General features: G+C 47.4%; 1 protein-coding gene across 2 annotated transcripts; it reads left to right on the forward strand.

Annotated features, from left to right (window-relative positions):
• The first annotated feature begins 796 nt into the window (after positions 1 to 796).
• Positions 797 to 17,370, forward strand: GM2A (ganglioside GM2 activator). Of its 2 annotated transcripts, XM_045394417.2 has the most exons (5): positions 797 to 909; positions 7,648 to 7,800; positions 14,817 to 14,999; positions 15,382 to 15,577; positions 17,055 to 17,370. In XM_045394417.2, exons 1-4 carry the CDS (start codon positions 829 to 831, stop codon positions 15,535 to 15,537), a joined length of 573 nt encoding a protein of 190 aa, XP_045250352.2. In that variant the 5' UTR covers positions 797 to 828; the 3' UTR covers positions 15,538 to 15,577; positions 17,055 to 17,370. The 2 variants fall into 2 exon arrangements, with proteins under 2 accessions (XP_045250352.2, XP_045250351.2); XM_045394416.2 differs by having other exon boundaries at positions 15,382 to 17,370.
• Positions 17,371 to 18,824: the final 1,454 nt, after the last annotated feature.

Raw genomic sequence — 18,824 nt, forward strand, 5'->3', positions numbered from 1 at the left:
ACTAAAAACAGAAAAATTAGCTGGGCGTGGTGGCGCGTGCCTGTAGTCCCAGCTACTCGGGGGGCTGAGGCGGAAGAATCGTTTGAATCCGGGAGGCGGAGGTTGCAGTGAGCCGAGATCGCGCTACTGCACTCCAGCTCGGGCAACAGAGCGAGACTCCGTGTCAAAGCAAGAAAAAAAAAAAAAAAAAAAACACGGATATGGGGAAGCGTAACACTGCAGAGAGCCTGACATTTTTGTCAAGAAAGATTTGGGGATGAAAACACTGAATCCGCGGTTTCCCAAAGGTCCTTCCTTTAGGAAGGAGGTGATGGTCCCGGCACGAGTGCACAAACCGCAGGTCCGCTCCATCCCCGGCCCGGCGCCGCTCTTCCCAGAAGCTCGGCTCCGCCCCGCCCCCGACTCCGCTTGGCCCCTTCTCGCGCCATGGCCCCGCCCCTCCCGTGCGCGCAGCTTCGCCCCGCCCTCGGGATCCCGTCCCAACCTTGTGCTAAGCTCCCTTCAGTTTCAGAAGCATTCATTCCTTTGCAGTCAGCTCCGCCCCTTTCTCCTCCAACTCCGCCTACGCCCCACAGAGGGAAGGCCTTAACACCTACGCTAGAGAGATAGACTCCAATGAAAAGAGCGAGGGGGCGGAGCCGGGAGGAATCGGTCCAACTCTCGGCCGGGAAAACTCTGGCCGGGGCGGGGCAGGGCGAACCTGCCAGTGACTGGACTCAGCTTTGCATAGCAATACACAGCTTTGCGTAACCAATACAGGAAGGCATTTAAAGGCGCCTCTGCCGCCACAGACCTTGCAGTTAACTCCGCCCTGACTCAGGCTTCTCAATGCAGTCCCTGATGCAGGCTCCCGTCCTGATCGCCCTGGGCTTGCTTTTCGCGGCCCCTGCGCAAGCCCACCTGAAAAAGGTGAGTGCACCCTCCTTTAAGAGGCTGTTTGCAGCCTCCTGGCCCAGCTACGGGTATGCGGGTCTGGCTGAGATATGGGGGTGGCCAGTGCGTTATCTAGAGTTGGCTCTCTGCACTAGAGCCTTCCAAAGTAACTAATTATGGGATTCTGGTCTGTACAATGAGGGTGGCCTGTAAAGACTTGTGCTCCAGGCCCTTTTTGGAGAGATTCATCTCACGTCTGCACTCTGCTGCCCTCTCTCCAAGCGCCGGAGTGAAAATGCAGAGAGCCTTAAAACTAAGGCATTGCCCCCAGAGATTCAGTCCTGTTACCCTGCACCTTACTCCTGACTGCCACTCCTTATGTCCCCATGATAAGGCCTGTTGCCTCATCTCTTCCCCTGCTCGAATGCCCTGAGCTCTTCCTTAGACGTAGGAGGACTTGAGAGCTTCTCCAGGCCAGAGGATCCAGATTTGCCCAATCTGGTGACAAATGACCAGGCCTGTGACCCCGCTGCCCTTGGTTGTGAGCCACTGAGACAACAGTCCCCCTACCCTCCAAGCTTCCTCCTTCACTTCTCATTCACACCGTGCTGCAGATCCCTGGGAAAGGGAAGTTCTGTAATCCCTTGACCTGAAAAAGCCTAGTTCCTGGCTTATTGCAACTAGCTTCATAGATTCAGTCTATGTTGTTGCAAATGACAAGATGTTCCCCCTTTTAAAGGCTGAATAGTATTCTGTTGTGCATATATGCCACATTTTCTTTATGCATTCAATTTGATGGATAATTTCTTTATCCATCAAGTGTCTGTTGATGGACACTTAGGTTATTTCCATATCTTAGCTATTGTGAGTAATGCTGCAGTGAATATGGGAGTGCAGATAGCCCTTCGAAATTTCAGTTCGTTTGGATACATACCCAGAAATTTCAGTTCCTTTGGGTATATGCCCAGAAGTGGGATAATGGTTCATATGGTAGTTTTGTTTTATTATCTCACTTATATGCGGATTCTAACCAAGTTGAACTTACAGAAGTTGAGAGTAGAGATGGGGTCTCACTCTGTCACCCAGGCTGGAGTGCAGTGGGGCGATTATAGCTCACTGCAGCCTTGAACTCCTGGGCTCAAACAGTCCTCCCACCTCAGCCTCCTGAGTAGCTGGGACTACAGGTGTGGGGCCACTGAGTTCTGCTAAGCAGTAGGCTTTGAGATTTATTGCACACCAGGGTGACTATAGTTAGTAATGTATTACGTACAGAAGCTCCTTAACTTTCCATGGGGTTACGTTCTGATAAACCCATCGTAAGTTGAAAATACCATTAAGTTGAAAATGGATTTAATACAACTAACCTGAGCATCATAGCTTAGCCTAGCCTACCTTAAACATGCTCAGAACATTTACATTAGCCTACAGTTGGGCAACATCATCTAACACAAAGCCCGTTTCATAATAAAGTGTTGAATGTGTCTCATGTGATTTATTGAAGACTGTACTGAAAGTGAAAAACAGTATGGATACTTAAAGTACAGTTTCCGCTGAATATTTGTCACTTAGGCATGATTGTAAAGTGGAAAAATGGTATGTCAAACCACAGTAAGTCAGGAACTGTGTGCATTTCAAAACAACCAAGAGAATACATTTCACATTGCACCCCGTAAATGTATACAACTGTGGTTTGTCAATTAAAAAAAAAAAAACCCAAGACCAGGTGCAGTGGTGCACACCTGTAATCCCAGCATTTTGGGAGGCTGAGGTGGGCAGATTGCTTGAGCTCAGGAGTTCAAGACCAGCCTGGGCAACATGGCAAAGCCCCATCTCTGCAAAACATACAAAAATTAGCTAGGTGTGGTGGTGTGCACCAGTAGTCCCAGCTACTCGGGAGACTAAGGTAAGAGGATCGCCTGAGCCTGGGAGGTCGTGGCCACAGCTGAGATTGTACCACTGCATTCCGGCCTGGGTGACGGAGTGAGACCTTATCTCACAAAAAAACCCCAAAAACAAAAAACCAATTCCATTGCCTCTTGGCTGCTAGCCAAGACATCAAACATTTCTGGTAGCAAAGGGATAGGTCCACCCCTGATCCCCTCCCTCCTACCATCTTGGAAGTGTTTGAGAGTGAGGAACAGTGCTGTGTAGGGGAAAGTGTGTGGTACTGAAAGCAGGGAGGCTTGGCTTCTGATCCCTCCCCTGTCTCAATCCCTGGATTCCCTGAGTCTTGGTCTCCTCATCTTGTACGATGGGTGAGATGGTGCTAACCTGAATCTCGTCAGTGAAGGGAAATGCATTCATTGATGGAAAAGTTCTAAAATCAGAAACAAATAAAGCCATATAAATCTGTGGGCTTGGCCTCACTGTGCCCCCGAGGCAGAAAGTCTGTTTTGCTTGTTGAATGAAGGAATGTGGAACTTTTGATTCCTTTCATTTGCCTGGAGAATTTATACCTTGTTCCTGAATATTGGCTGGGAATGTTTCTCTTGGCTCCAGGGCTGGCCGCTATGAGGTGGAGTCTGGCTAGAGGCTGCTAGCTTACCCTACAAACTTGTTCTCATTTATGCTGTGGGTATGGATGCCATCTCAGACTAGGTCTTAGATTGGCAGTTTTGAAGAGGCTCTGAGACATTATAAAGGTCACTCAAAATCACACAGCACCTACATCTCAGGGCTCATGTGATTCAGAGGCCTGACCTTGAGTCCCTGGGCCAGATAAAAACTGGGGGAGCGGGGGGTGACAGTGAGTGAACATCAGGAAACCTGAATTTCAGTTCCTCTTCTAGCATAACTGATCTTGTGACTACGGGCTGTGATGAGTGTTAGATAACAGGGGAGGATATCTAGCCCCATGCTAGTCATATAGTAGATGCTTAATAGACTATAGTGCTATATAGTGGCTGTCATTTGTTGTACACATACTATGTGCTATGTATTGAGCTATGTGCTTTTTTCCTAAAAAAAAAAAGATTTGGAATAATTTTAGGTTTATGGAAAAGTTGCAGCGGTGCGTGGTGGTTCACCTCTATAATCCAGCACTGTGGGAGACCGAGGCAGGCAAATCACTTGAGGCCAGGAGATCGAGACCATCCTCAACCTGGCCAACATGATGAAACCCTGTCTCTACTAAAAATACAAAAATTAGCCAGGCATACACCTGTAGTCCCAGCTACTTGGGAGGCTGATGCAGGAGAATCACTTGAACCTAGGAGGCAGAGGTTGCAGTGATCTGAGATTGTGGCTGCTGCTCTCTAGCCTGGGTAACAGAGTGAGACCCTGTCTCAAGAAAAAAAGAAAGAGAGAAAGAAAAGTTACAGAGATAATATAGAATTTCTATATAATCCTGACTCAGTTTCTCCTGTTAGCATCTTACATGTACATATCTCCAAAACTAAGAAACCAACGTTAGTACATTACTGTTAACTGAATTCTAGACTTTGTTTGGATTTCACCAGTTTTCCCATTAATGCCCTCTTTCTGAGCCAGGATCCAATCCAGGGTACTGCATTGCCATTTCATGACACGTATCATTGTAGTCCCCACTCTTCTCTGGCCTATGACAGCTTCTTAGTCTTTCCTTGTTTATTCATGAGCCTGACAGTCTTGAGTAGTTGTGCCCTGTGCTTTCTGTATACAAACATCTTGCCCTCACAATAGTCCCGTGAGAAGATACCATTATGTCCACGTAATAAATGAGGAAATTTTGAACCTCTAAGGGGTTAACTTAGCCATGGTCTCAGCTAGTGAGACTGGCTGAGCTGGGTTTTAACTCATACCTGTAGTACCCATATCTCTGCCTCCAGAGCTGTGCCTTTCCCCTCCGTCTTGTGCCACCCCTTCCCACTTGTTGGCCTAGGCTGGGATGACAGATATCTGGTGACCAGCCTGGCCTTGGTGGGCACTGCTAATCCATGACACCTCCCTTTCCCTATGAGCCTGGACTCAGCAGCAGAATTTGTCACTACAGAGACAGCTAGCCGGGCACTACCCTTAGGAAGCCATCTTGTTACGTCTCCCCCAGGACCTGGGGAAAGGAGAGCTTAGGAGAGGGGAAGGGATTCTTCTCCAATAGGTACTCTGGACTCTGGATACCCTACCCCCATCCCCAGCCCGGAATCAATCCTCTGTGTGGATCAGACTGCCTTAGAATCTGTGAAGCAGCCCCACCCAGAAAACTAGTCCTGCTCCCATGTTGCCCTCCAGCCTGACTCTTAATTCCAGGCATTCTTTCCCTTGACCACTTTCAGTCTGTTCACAACCACAAATCACAGTGTAGCACTGGCCTTCAGTGGGGTTCCACGCACCTATAGTAAAAGCAACCTCCCGATTATGGCTTGTGGGGTCCTGCATTAAATGACCCTGCCACCCCTCCAACCTCATCTGGGTCCCTCATCCACTACATTTAGCCCATGGCCTTCTCCCAGTTCCTAGAGCAGTCAAGCTTCTTTGTGCCTCGGGGCCTTTGCCTGAGTTCCCTCAGCCTGGCCTGCACTTACATGTCTGACTCCTCATCCCCCAAGCGTCCAGCTTAAGTATCACTTCCCCACCACCCTATCTAAGTGAGTCCTTTGTTGCTGTCAGCATTACCTTCTGCTCTTTTCCTTTGTGGCACTCACAAATCACAGTGGGTGATATTTATTTATATTAGACGGTAAGCTCCTCAAGGCAGGGCAGGAGCCAGGTGTGATTGTTTACCACTCTTGCCACAGTACTTAGCCCAGGGCCTATCATCATTGCTCCATAAATATTTGTGAAATGATTGTTGAAGGAAACATTTATTGGCAACTATCCTGTCCTGCCTTTCTTAGTCATGACATGACCTTTCATTCCAAGGGGTAGGAACCCATTCCTAAAAGCTCAGCTAAAGGGGAAGTTTATTACAGAGCTACAAGACATCTCATGGAGCTGCCGGCAGGAAGCGGAGGCTAGGATGCTGATGGCTCCCATTTAGTGAGCCGGCTCGCGTGCGTTGTGCCTGGCATTGGGTTATGAGCTTTACATACATACTGTAGCCCTTGCAACATCCTGGAGAGGAAGGTAGAAATGCCTCCAGTTAAAAGATGTGGAAATTTAGACTCCAAAGGTGAAATTGGCCTATAAAATCACATGGTAAGTGTGGCAGAAATATGATTTCCACCCCGGGCTGTTTGGCTAAAGTTGTCATTCACCCATGTCTCTCCAAAGCTGTGCCCTTCACTGCTACTCCATACTGCTTTTATAGATAGGGAAGTGGGACTTCATCTGTTCCGTTTTCCACAGACCAACAGAGCCTGTAGCTCTTATCCCTTCATTAACTTCTGCTTGGTCATGGATCACAGATCTAGATGGTCTGGCCTCAACCCAAAACTTAGGATCCAGTGACAGCACAAAAACCCTGTATCCCCAGCCTTTTATGCCTTAATTCCAAAATTGGGCAGAGAGAATCTGTCAGCCTAGCTGGGGTTAAGTGATCCATCTTGATCCAGTCAGTGATGGGAGTATTGAAGGTGGGCATCAACTTGGGGGTGTGGGACTGGCAGGTTTTCTCTCTGAGACAGGGTGTGGATGGAGGGAATGCCAACAGTCTCTCATAGGTGGCCTCCAGGGGGCTGGGAGAGGTGCGAGTGGGTGGGCAGAGAGTCTTCACGGTGTGGGAGGTGTTCAAGATCATCAGACAGGCCGGGAGCGGTGGCTCATGCCTGTAATCCCAGCACTTTGGGAGGCCGAGGCGGGGGGATCATGAGGTCAGGAGTTCGAGACAGGCCTGGCTAACACAGTGAAACTCAGTCTCTACTAAACAAAATACAAAAAAATAGTCGGGCATGGTGGTGGGCGCCTGTAGTCCCAGCTACTGGGAGGCTGAGGCAGGAGAATGGCGTGAACCCGGGAGGCGGAGGTTGCAGTGAGCTGAGATCCGGCCACTGCACTCCAGCCTGGGTGACAGAGTGAGACTCCGTCTCAAAAAAAAAAAAAAAATTACACAGGGTCCTGTTGGAGTGCAGATTGGTGGTCACATGCAGTCACATGCAGATGTAGTGGTGGTGGAATCAGGAGACCTGGGGGATGTGGAGGAGGAACAGGAGGAGCAGCTCAGCAGAGGGGTGGCGGGTGACCCTCGTGGGCACATGACCTGAGAAGTGGGATGGGAAGAAGACACTGGTTAGGACTGGGGAAGTCCATTCACTGGGGATTATTCATCAGCAAGTGATCCACTGGGGATGTTTTCATGAGTGTCCTATTCCTTCCTGAGTTAATCACCTGCCCCTTGAGAGTGGGATTTCAGATGCCGTTAGATTTCCCATTGTGTTTTGTGTTTCCCATTGTTCCTGGCTCTGGGTTGGGCATGGGGTGTGACATGAACAAGGTCCTGGGTGTGGGCTGCAGAGCTGAATCCTCCAGGAGCTTGCCCTCTGCTGGGATCCCAAGGCTGGCTGGAGAGGAGCGGGCAGCAGGGAGGAGGGAAGTCAGAGAAGGTGCCCACCAAAGGACGATTAGGTCAGTCTCCGGTTTTGAAGTTCCAGGTCTGTCATATCCTGCCTTATAATTTACAGTATACTTTTGGGATATTATGTCTTTTAAGAATTTTAGTTTAGTCCTGCCTATGAAATGAGTAGGACAAGTGTTATCCCAGGTTCATAGGTATGGAACCTCATAGAGGAGGCTCAGGGACGGGGGTGCCTCACCCAAGGTCACGCTGCCAGGAGCTCGTTTTTCCTGTGATCTGTGATAGTTTCTTTTCAACCTTTTTCTTCTCCTCCTTCCTTGCTGCCTGATTGTCCCCGGCCATCCCAGCTTGGTAGCTTCTCCTGGGATAACTGTGATGAAGGAAAGGACCCTGCGGTGATCAGAAGCCTGACTCTGGAGCCTGACCCCATCCTCATTCCTGGGAATGTGACTGTCAGTGTCGTGGGCAGCACCAGTGTTCCTCTGAGTTCTCCTCTGAAGGTGAGCCTGGGGGTGGGTAGGGAAGGGGAGGTGCAGGTCTGGCCAGCAGGGGCACTGTGGCATGTATGCTTGGGGAACGGTGAAGAATTTCAGAATCCTGGATTCCCAGAGAATAGTACAGGACATGTAGATTCAGACACTCTTTCACAGGTTCATGGAATCTCAGGATCATGGGATTGAAAGGAATCTCTGATGTCAGCGCCAGCAACTTCCTGGTGAGGGCAGGAGTGATGGATACCTTGCCTGGCAGGAGCGTCCTGGCCTTCTCTGGGCCTGATGGCCAATGGCTCGTTATTGTCTGACTACTCTGGTTGGCCAATTCGGTTTTGTTGTTAATTATAAAATCGATATACCAATTAGCCAGTAATATGTAGTTACTTTAGAAAACAGAAGTCATCAAAAAATAAAATAAAATAGGCCAGGTGTGGTGGCTCATGCCTGTAATCCCAACACTTTGGGAGGCTGAGGCTCAGGAGTTTGAGATCAGCCTGGCCAACATGGTGAAACCCCATCTCTACTAAAAATATAAAAATTAGCTGGACGTGGTGGCATGTGCCTGTAATCCCAACTACTCAGGAAGTTGAGGTAGGAGAATTGCTTGAACCCAAGAGGCAGAGGTTGCAGTAAGCCAAGATCGCACCACTGCACTCCAACTTGGGTGACAGAGTGAAATTCTGTCTCTAAATAAATAAATAAATATCACTTGAAATCTCACTACCTAGTGATAAGGGGTAAGCACTTTTAACATCTTACAGGATATTCTTTGCAACTTTCCCCCATACAATTACATATATGACATACATATTTATTTTTAATGGATGTGTATAATAGGCAGTGCTCATTGTAAATGTCCTCCAGTAATCTAAATCCTAGAGATAGTCAGTGTTTGCTCTTTAAATATCCAGTCAGAATTTTTATGTGTTTGTAAATATATATACACTTATACTCATGGGATTATATGAGATGTGCTATTATACTTGCTTTTTTTTTTTTTTCATCATACTATATGTTCCATATCTGTTTCCAAGGATTAGGTAACTCTACTTAGTCAATTTTTTGAGTTGTATATAACCCAATCATTATTTAATTATTTTAATTTATTGTAATTTTAGAACAATGTCTCACTCTGTTGCTCAGGCTGGAGTGCAGTAGTGTGATCATGGCTTACTGCAGCCTTGGGCTTAAGGGATCCTCCCACCTCAGCCTCCTGAGTAGCTGGGACCACAGGCGCATGTCACCATGCTTACCTAATTTTTAAATTTTTTATATGGAGACAGAGCCTCCTTGTGTTGCCCAGGCTGGTCTCAAACTCCTGGACTCAAGCAATCCTTCTGCCTCAGACTCTCAAAATGTTGGGATTATAGGCGTGAGCCACCTCGCTCAGTCCACCCAATCATTTTTAATGGCAGAAATATTCTGATGTGGATCTTTCATAATTTGTATAACAATCTATTGTTGAACATTTAGTTTGTTTCCAGGGTAAGTTTTGTTTCTTTCTTTGTTTGTTTTGAGACAGGGTCTTACTCTGTCGCCTAGGCTGGAGTGTAGTAGTGTGATCTCAGCTCCCTGCAATCTCTGCTTCCCGGGTTCAAGCGATTCTCCTGCCTCAGCCTCCCAAAGTGCTAGGATTACAGGCACCTGCCATTGCATCCCACTAATTTTGTATTTTTAGTAGAGATGGGGTTTCACCATGTTGGCTAGGCTGGTCTTGAACTCCTGATCTCAGGCAATCTGCGTGCCTCGGCCTCCCAAAGTGCTAGGATTATAGGCTTGAGCCACTGTACCTGGCCAGAGTATTTTTTGTTTGTTTTTTGTTTTGCTATAATAACCACCTTTGTAGAAATTATTCTTACAGTACATCTTTTTATAATTTTCTGATTATCTAGATACACAGTTTTTAGGTCTTTTGATACTTATTGCCAAAGTGCCTCCCAATGTTTGAACCAACTTGCATCATTCCTAGTGAGCGCAGATGTCTATTCATAAGTTTATTTGCCTTTTGTATTTACTTTGGGAATGACCTGTTTGTTTCCATCCATTGACTATTTTAGGGGTGTATATTTTTATATTTTCTTAGAAAACAATGAAGACTTTTCATATATCCATTGCAACACCATTTATTATGGTCCTTTCCTCTCTAGCTAAAATTGCTACCTTTATATGCTGTTCCTCTATGCCCTTCAGTCTGTTCCTGATCCAGATCTATTCTGGTACCAGTTTTGTCTTAATTATTTAGAAGATTCCTGATTTGGAATCTGTGTTTCTGTCATTACCCTTAGACCTGTCTTAATCACAGCTCCTACCTTATGGGCTTTCCTTGAGCAGTACCTGAGTTAGAAAATAATGTGGCCGGGCGCGGTGGCTCACGCCTGTAATCCCAGCACTTTGGGAGGCCGAGGCGGGCGGATCACAAGGTCAGGAGATCGAGACCACGGTGAAACCCCGTCTCTACTAAAAATATAAAAAATTAGCCGGGCGCGGTTGTGGGCGCCTGTAGTCCCAGCTACTCGGGAGGCTGAGGCAGGAGAATGGCGTGAACCCGGGAGGCGGAGCTTGCAGTGAGCCGAGATCGCGCCACTGCACTCCAGCCTGGGCTGGGCGACAGAGCGAGACTCCGTCTCAAAAAAAAAAAAAAAAAAAAAAAAAAAAAAAAAAAGAAAATAATGTAGAGAGTGCTTTGCACAGGGCCTGGCACCCAGGACGTGCTCAGTACATGTTAGATCTTGTGAACATTTCGATTAGTATCTGTCTTATCCTGCAGCCTCTTGACCCAGACACAAGTCCCGGATATGTGGCGGCTTTCAGCTCCCCTGCACCTCCTACCAAGTCTTTTCCTAGCAGAGTCATTGTATTTCCATTACGGTTCCTCAAGCGATAGGGGGTCAAGCCCTGTACCCTTGGATCTGGGCCAAAGGATGGAATCATTCCCTATGTATGGACACTGGACTGTTTCTCTGCCAGGGTCACACACATTTATTTGTGTGCTCCCTCTACTGAATCTAGAGTGTGGGCTCTCCTGGTAGGCCATCCGCCATGCTCCCTCTGCTGCCATCACCATGCAACCACTAATGGCGTTTCCAGGGACAGGGCTATGCAACTGACTTGGAAACAAGCAGCTGGCAAACCCCCTCTTCTGCCCTCAGCCTGCTTTTCCTGGCTTCTTCACAAATCATTAAAATGGGTTTTACTTGCTACTCTTCTTTTCCATTGCCTCCTTACCTGTCATAAATTTGGGCCTACATAACCTCCTCTGTCTTTACTGTCACTTGTGCTTAGTAAAAATTGGCCTCAGATCCCCTCTGCTCCTTCTCTTTCCCCAATTTATTTATTTATTTATTTATTTTATTTTATTTGAGATGGAGTTTCACTCTGTTGCCTAGACTGGCGTGTAGTGGCACAATCTTGGCTCATTGCAACCTCCACCTCCTGGGTTCAAGGGATTCTCCTGCGTCAGCCTCCAGAGTAACTGGGATTATAGGTGTGCGCTACCACGCCTGGCTAATTTTTGTATTTTTAGTAGAGATGGGGTTTCATCACATTGGCCAGGCTGGTCTCGAACTTCTGACCTCAGGTGATCCGCCTGCCTTGGCGTCCCAAAGTGCTGGGATTACAGGAGTGAGCCACCACGCCCAGCCCCCAATATTTCTATTCTATATATATATATATATATATATATTTGGTTCAGTTCTTTTTTCAGATATGTGCATATCAACTATTAGATGAAAGCTCTTCTGACCACTTGCTGGGGAGAAGAGACGATGAGGCACAAAGGGTCTCAGGAAAGGTTGCAACTTGCCCCAGGTCACAAAGCTAGTTGTTAGCATGGACAAAGCTGGTGTGTTTATCTTGGGGTTTGGTTCCTGAGCTTTTACTGGCAGGGAGGTAGATTTAGTGCTTGGTGTATTTGCAGGGGAGGGGAGAGGAGTGCTGCAGATTCAGTTCCAGAACTCTCCCCTTGCCCAGCAGACCCGCTTATGAGAGCTGCCCAGAACTAAGCTCTAGATGAGCCTGGAGCACTCTTGGGGTCCGTGGGGCTTCGACCCCTTGTTACACTGAGGCCCAGAGGAGAGTGACTGCCCAAACCCAAGAAAGCAGCTGCCATCCTCTCTTCCTCTGATCTTGCTGTAGTGAAATTTCTTTAATCAAAAGTCAAATCTGCGACCTGGGTGGATTTGACCCCAGCCGCAATTTTTAAAAGTTAGATATCCCAAATTCCATGGCCATGGGTAAGACTGGAGCCTGCTCAGGAGCTCCCTTTTCTCTTTTGACTTGCTCCATGGGATCCGGCATAGCCACTGCCCAGCCCTCCCTCAAGTTCCAGCCTGTGGGACCCTGGTTTTCCCATCCTTGAGAATTGTAAATTGTCACTGTATTTGTCTTATTCCAGCCTTTCAGGCCTGATAACTTGGCTCCCCCAGCACCCAAAGTCATATACATGCCTGGGCTCGTTACTCCGCCTCGCTTCCTTTTCTGAGTCATAGTAGCAAATAGATTGAGAATCAGAAATGAGCCATCATTTGTAATTTCCGAATGGTAGGCGTGGCTGCTGCCTTAGAACCCTCTGTTGACTTCAGTTCAGTACACTTCTTGTGTCGTGCTGGTCCTGTGCTGGGGGTAGAAGTAGAGATGAGGGAGGCACTACCCCTTCTGGTAGATGCAGCCCTACAGGTTCCAGCCTGGTGGGAGGATCGCTGGCAGGACTTGTCCTCCTCTGCTGCGTGCTCTCGCTCAGGGCATAACTGGTTCAAACATTCTCATTACGGTATTGGCGACACAAGGAGAGAGTATTGGCTAAGGAAAAAGGCAGGGCAGAAATCACGGAGGAGGAAGCTTTTGATTTCAGGCACTGTGCGAAGTGCTTGTATTTCCCTCTCAATGGGACCTGTGAGAGAGGTGGGCACTCTAAAATATCCCATTTTTGAAGATGAGGTGAGGCTGAGGTTCACGCCTATAATCCCAGCACCTTGGGAGGCCGAGGCAGGTGGATCATTTGAAGTCAGGAGTTTGCGACCAGCCTGACCAACATGTTGAAACCCCATCTCTACTAAAAATACAAAAACATTAACTAGGCGTGGTAGCTCATGCCTGTAATCTCAGCTACTCAGGAGGCTAAGACAGGAGAATCACTTGAACCCAGGAAGCAGAGTTTAGAGTGAGCCAAAATCGCACCACTATACTCCAGCCTGGGTGACAGAGTGAAACTCTGTCTCAAAAAAAAAAAAAAAAGGTAAGGGGATGGCCACTGAGAGAGATTAAGCAACTCACCCAAGGGGACAATAAAACTAGGAAGTGGCAGAACTAGCATTCCAACCTAGGCCCTCTGACTTTTCCTAGGCAGCGGGGTAGAAGCAGGTTTGATGAGAGAGAGGAGGGCTGAGAGGGTGCTGTGTGGCCAGTGGTGGAGATAATGGGTATGTCTTAGCAGCAGATGAGGCCAGTGAGAGGAGCAATTTGAATTTGTCCACTCAGAACACAGGATGTGCTGACTTCTTTGTTCTTTCTGGGCCTGGAGGAAGGCAGGAAGGCAGCTAGTATCTCGACATCTGGGGCATCTGGAAGACTTGAGTCTGTGGCCTGGGAACCAGCCTGAGCCCAGCAGCCTCTGAGGATATAAGTGCCCATCCAGGATTTATCTCTTAGAAACAGAGCCCCAAATAAAGTGAGCCTAGAGGCTGGGATTCCTAGAATATTAGAATGTCAGAGCTGAAAGGGATCCTAAAAATGTGATTTCTTGCCATAACGCCGATAAGGAATCAGATATTTGAGAAAGCTAATTTCCTAGTACTCTTTCCTTAGAATTTTACCTTGATACCTTTGGTGGGTGATGGACATGGTTCTAAAGGACAACTCATTTGACACTAGAGGCAACTAATACATGGTGACTGTTCAGCACGTGCCCGGCACAACTGGGACATTTGCCATGAAATTCTGGCCACTTCCTCCTGGTCAGCTTCAACCTCCAAAACGGGAGCAAAGTCACGACAGCATGGAGGTGTGAAGTGTGCTCTAGAGCTTCTCACCCAGCTCGACTCCAGGCACAAGTCTTTTGTAGCTTTCCCAGCTGAGTCAGGGAGCCCCCTACTCCTTGCGGTAGCTCCATCTGTTGTAACCTAGCTATGATTTTATACCAGTCCCAAGGTGATCTTTCTATACATTCCTGTTGTTCTTCATTCTGTCTTCTGTGGCTGTAGAGAGAAAATGTGACCCAGGAGCAGCCAGTTGGGTTCATTTTGGTAACCAGCTCATCAGTTGGTAGTAACTACCTGAAGTCCTATGCAGAAAAGGATTCTGGGGCGGAGACTGGGCTCAGAAGGAAAGCCCAGGAAACAATGCCACAGTTAACCAATTAGCAGTTAGATGACAAGTGCATTTCAATGCAAGTGTTAGAGTCAATCAATGGGTAGTGACCACCTAAATAATTCTAAGACTATGGACTGGTCATGATGGCTTACACCTATAATCCCAGCACTTTGGGAGGCCTGTAATCCCAGCACTTTGGGAGGCCTGTAATCCCAGCACTTTGGGAGGCGAGGCGGAAGGATTGCTTGAGGCCAGGAGTTCCAGACCAGCCTGGGCAACAAAGTGAGAGCCCATCTCTACAAAAAATACAGAGTGAGCTGGGTATGGTGGCATGTGCCTGCCTGTGTTTCCCAACTACATGGGAGGCTGAGGCAGGAGGATCAGCTGAGCCTAGGAGGTTGAGGCTGCAGTGAGTGCAGTGAGCCATGATACAAAAAAAAAAGAATTCTAAGTCTATGTATAGTTCAGTGTAGGGGGAAAATTCACATTTGATTATTAATGTCTGCCATGGGCACAATAATACACTATACTCACACATGGGCCACAGTGTTGCCATTCCTGGAACAGACTGTCTCTAAGATCTCATCCAGTTAAAAATTCTTTGATTAAACTATATTGCTGCTTTTTTGAAGAGACAGAAGAGCTGGTATGTTTGCCCTGGAATTTATACTTATAACCTTTTTCAAACCTTTTTTTTTTTTTTTTTTTTTTACCAGGTGGAGTTAGTTCTGGAGAAGGAAGTGGCTGGCCTCTGGATCAAGATCCCATGCACAGACTACATTGGCAGCTGTACCTTTGAAGACTTCTGTGATGTACTTGACATGTTAATTCCTACTGGGGAGCCCTGCCCAGAGCCCCTGCGTACCTATGGGCTTCCTTGCCACTGTCCCTTCAAAGAAGTAAGTACTTAGGGAGGAGAGAGCGTTACCCCTGTGGCTAAAGAGATGGGGTTTGGAGAGAAGGGTCTTTGCATTCTCCTCCTTCAGATCTGCATGTCTCTGGATTTGTAAGCCAGTGTGACCTATCAGGAATCACTTATCTTTCGGGAGCCTCAGTTATCCATCTATGAAATGGGAGACTTGAACTTAGACATGATCTTCAGGGCCCTTTTCCCATAATAATCCATGCTGTACAGTGCTATGGCAGTCTCTAATCTTATGTGGTGGTTTCGAGAATGGGAAGAGGGGTGGTAGTTCATGGCTACAATCCTAGCAGTGGCTCTAGGAGAAAGACCCCATCAGTAGGCTCCCACTGACTGGCTGTCCACTGGCTTTCCCACAGGGAACCTACTCACTGCCCAAGAGCGAATTCGTTGTGCCTCACCTGGAGCTGCCCAGTTGGCTCACCACTGGGAACTACCGCATAGAGAGCATCCTGAGCAACCGTGGGAAGCGTCTGGGCTGCATCAAGATCGCTGCCTCTCTAAAGGGCGTATAACGTGGCATCTGCCACAGCAGAATGGAGCAGTGTGAGGAAGGTCACTTTTCCTCTGTTTTGTGTTTGCCAAGGCCAAACTCCCCCTCTCTGCCCCCCTTTAATCCTCTTTCTACAATGAGTCCGCTACGCTCACTGAAAATCATTTTGTGCCACTTACATTTTAGGCTGGGACAAGCAGCCCTGACCTAAGGGAGGATGAGTTGGGCAGTTCTTGATAGCCCGGGGCATCTGCTGGGCTGACCACGTTACTCATCCCGGTTAACATTCGCTCTTTCTCTCTAAAGAGCCTCGTTCATTTCCAAAGCAGTTAAGGAATGGGAACCAGAGTGTTTTAGGACCTGAAGAATCTTTATGACTTTCTCTCTCTCACTCTTTTTTTTTTTGTCACTAAGTTAAAAGCAAAGTGAGAGTATTAACGTTTTTGTTCTCCTCCAACCCCCTGTTACAATGAAGGGGCGAAAGTATTTGCTCTTAGTTTATTCCTCCCTTAACTTCTGTGACTAATTTTAATTTCCTTTCTAGATTTGCCCAATTAATACTAGGGTGCAGTGTATCCTGGAGAGGTAGGGTCGGGGGGAGGAATCCCTTGGGGGAGATATTAGGGGTGCTCCGTTGTTTACAAACTCAGGTTCCCGCAGGGCTTAGCAAGAGACTTAAATGAGTGACAAGAACCATGAGAAACAAGTTGCTTCCAGGCTTGATTTCGACTTTTCCCTTTTTTTTTGGAGACAGAATCTCACTTTGTCACCAGGCTGGAGTGCAGTGGTGTAATCTCGGCTCACTGCAACCTCCGCCTCCTGGGTTCAAGCGATTCTCCTGCCTCAGCCTCCCAAGTAGCTTGGACTACAGGCGCCCACCATCACGCCTGGCTAATTTTTGTATTTTTAGTAGAGATGGGGTGTCACCGTGTTGGTCAGGATGGTCTCGATCTCTTGACCTCGTGGTCTGCTCACTTGGCCTTGGAAAGTGCTGAATTACAGTTGTGAGCCACTACACCCAGCTGATTTTTCCTTTTTGAGTAAAGATACTATTACAATGTAAATATTTCTTATACAGAAAGTCACAGCACATGTGCCCATTGATACAAGGCCTCTGAGGCCTGGTCTCCAGTTGGAAATATAATTAAGGGTGACAAGGACTGGAGTAAGTTGGAGAGTGCATAGCGAGTCTGTGAAGACAACTGCTACCTAGCTATGACCAGTCAGTGCCACATAAGAATGGTGTGGGCCCAGTATTGCCAGATACTGGCAATATTCCAGCCTGGTGACAGAGTGAGACTCTTGTCTCAAAAAAAAAGTTTCATTGTTTACTCCTAGAGAAGCCAAAAATCCAGATTTGTATATGAAATCTTACCATTTTAAAAGATTGGCAGCTAATGATTTTTTTAAAAAGCTGTGCGGTGTGATGTATCCCAAATGGACTGGCTCATGGGTGGCCACTTCACAACCTCTGATCTCAGACCGTGCATGCTTTGTCTTCTTAAGACAACTCCTGTGGCACCATTTCTCCCTCCACAGGGCCAAAGCCATAGAGTCCGGTCCCAAGGAGAAGGCACTTCCAGTGCTAGGAGAGGTATGGACAGCCTCTCACCTGTGAGCTGTGGCTGCCTCAGTCTCAGAGTCCTGTCGGGTGAATGAGGCAGATGGGCAAGAGTTAGCTTCACCAGCAGCTGCTTTTGGAGCAGGGGTCCAAGGAAGAGAGGGTGGCCTCGACATCAAACTGCCTGGATTTTTCTACCACCCTGTTACACCATAACAACTTCTGAACCACACACCAGCCCTGAGTTCTGGGCTCATCTGAAGCCTGGAATAGCAATAAATCTTTTTAACTTGCTGACAGTTTCTCCCTTGCTTTGGTTCCAGATTTCACTGATCACATTTCAAAAGTGTTTTTGGGGTGGGGCTCTTTTGGTTGGAAGGGTTTGTTGGAACGGTACAGGTGAGCCGAGGCGATTCCAGGGACGGACCCTTCTACTTATGTCGCAGGAGCTTGCTTGTTGTCTCTGCTTCATCGCCATCCAGTTCCCTCGTTTGCTATTTTGCTTTCCATCACATCATGACTGCGGAGAGTGAAAATCACCTGGTGACCATTGAACAGGCCCCAGAGACAAAATCTTTTTATCTGAGGAATTTAAAAGGGAGCAAAGACCACCTGGTGACTATCAAACAGGCCATGCAGAGGCAAAACTCCTTATCTGGGGAAAATAAGAAGTAATTAGACTTTCCTATTATCTAAAGCAGGCATCTGGTTCCAGATTTCTTTTCCCCGAAAAAAACCTTACAAGTAACTAAAATTTCTGGCCGGGTGCCGTGGCTCATGCCTGTAATCCCAACACTTTGGGAGGCCGAGGCGAGTGGATCATGAGGTCAGGAGATCGAGACCATCCTGGCTAACACGGTGAAACCCCGTCTCTACTAAAAATACAAAAAAAAAAAAAAAAAAAAAAAAATTAGCTGGGCATGGTGGCAGGTGCCTGTAGTCCCAGCTACTCTGGAGGCTGAGGCAGGAGAATGGCGTGAACCCGGGAGGTGGAGCTTGCAGTGAGCCGAGATCGCGCCACTGCATTCCAGCCTGGGTGACGGAGACTCTGTCTCAAAAAAAAAAAAAAAAAGTAACTAAAATTTCTGTACATCTCCGGAATGCGATGCTGAAACTGACTGTGCAACCCTAAGGTCCTGCTTTAAGGTCCATAAATATCCCTAAGGAAAAATCCACCGTGGTATGCTCAGTCCTCTCACCAGGGCGCCCCACCGCAGTCTTCTGCAGCATTCTTCCTTTCTAATACCTTTCCTTTTTCAAACCTATACTGTTGTTGGTGAATTATTTTTACCCACCCACGAGTTGACCACTTCTCAATGCTGGGGCTCTGACACTTCGCCTGGCAATGACCTTCACAGCTGTTTCTCTCTGTTGGATCTTCCAGCCTTATTCTCAACAGTTGCTTTTTAGTTCACATTCTTCACCGAATCTCAGTAGCTCAGTTAATCTTTTTATGTCTGCTCTGCTCTTGAGTCATATGTTCCTTGAGGTTTCTTAGGGGTGGGGGATGAGGAGTTAAAGGTGGCATCTTCAAGCGCAGGTCAAAGCAGACTTTTTAATAAATGGTGCTGAGCCAACTGGAAAGCCACTTGGAGAAAGCTGAGGTTAGACCTATACTTCACACCATATGCAAGAATGAACTCCAAGTGGGTCCAGGATCCAAATGAAAGAAAATGAAGCCATATAAATACAGAAGGAAACGTGGTGGAAATATCCAGTGGCAACAAAATATTGACACATTTGACTAC

The sequence above is a fragment of the Macaca fascicularis genome, chromosome 6 (genome assembly GCF_037993035.2).
Source record: "Macaca fascicularis isolate 582-1 chromosome 6, T2T-MFA8v1.1".
Classification (NCBI taxonomy): Eukaryota; Metazoa; Chordata; class Mammalia; order Primates; family Cercopithecidae; genus Macaca; species Macaca fascicularis.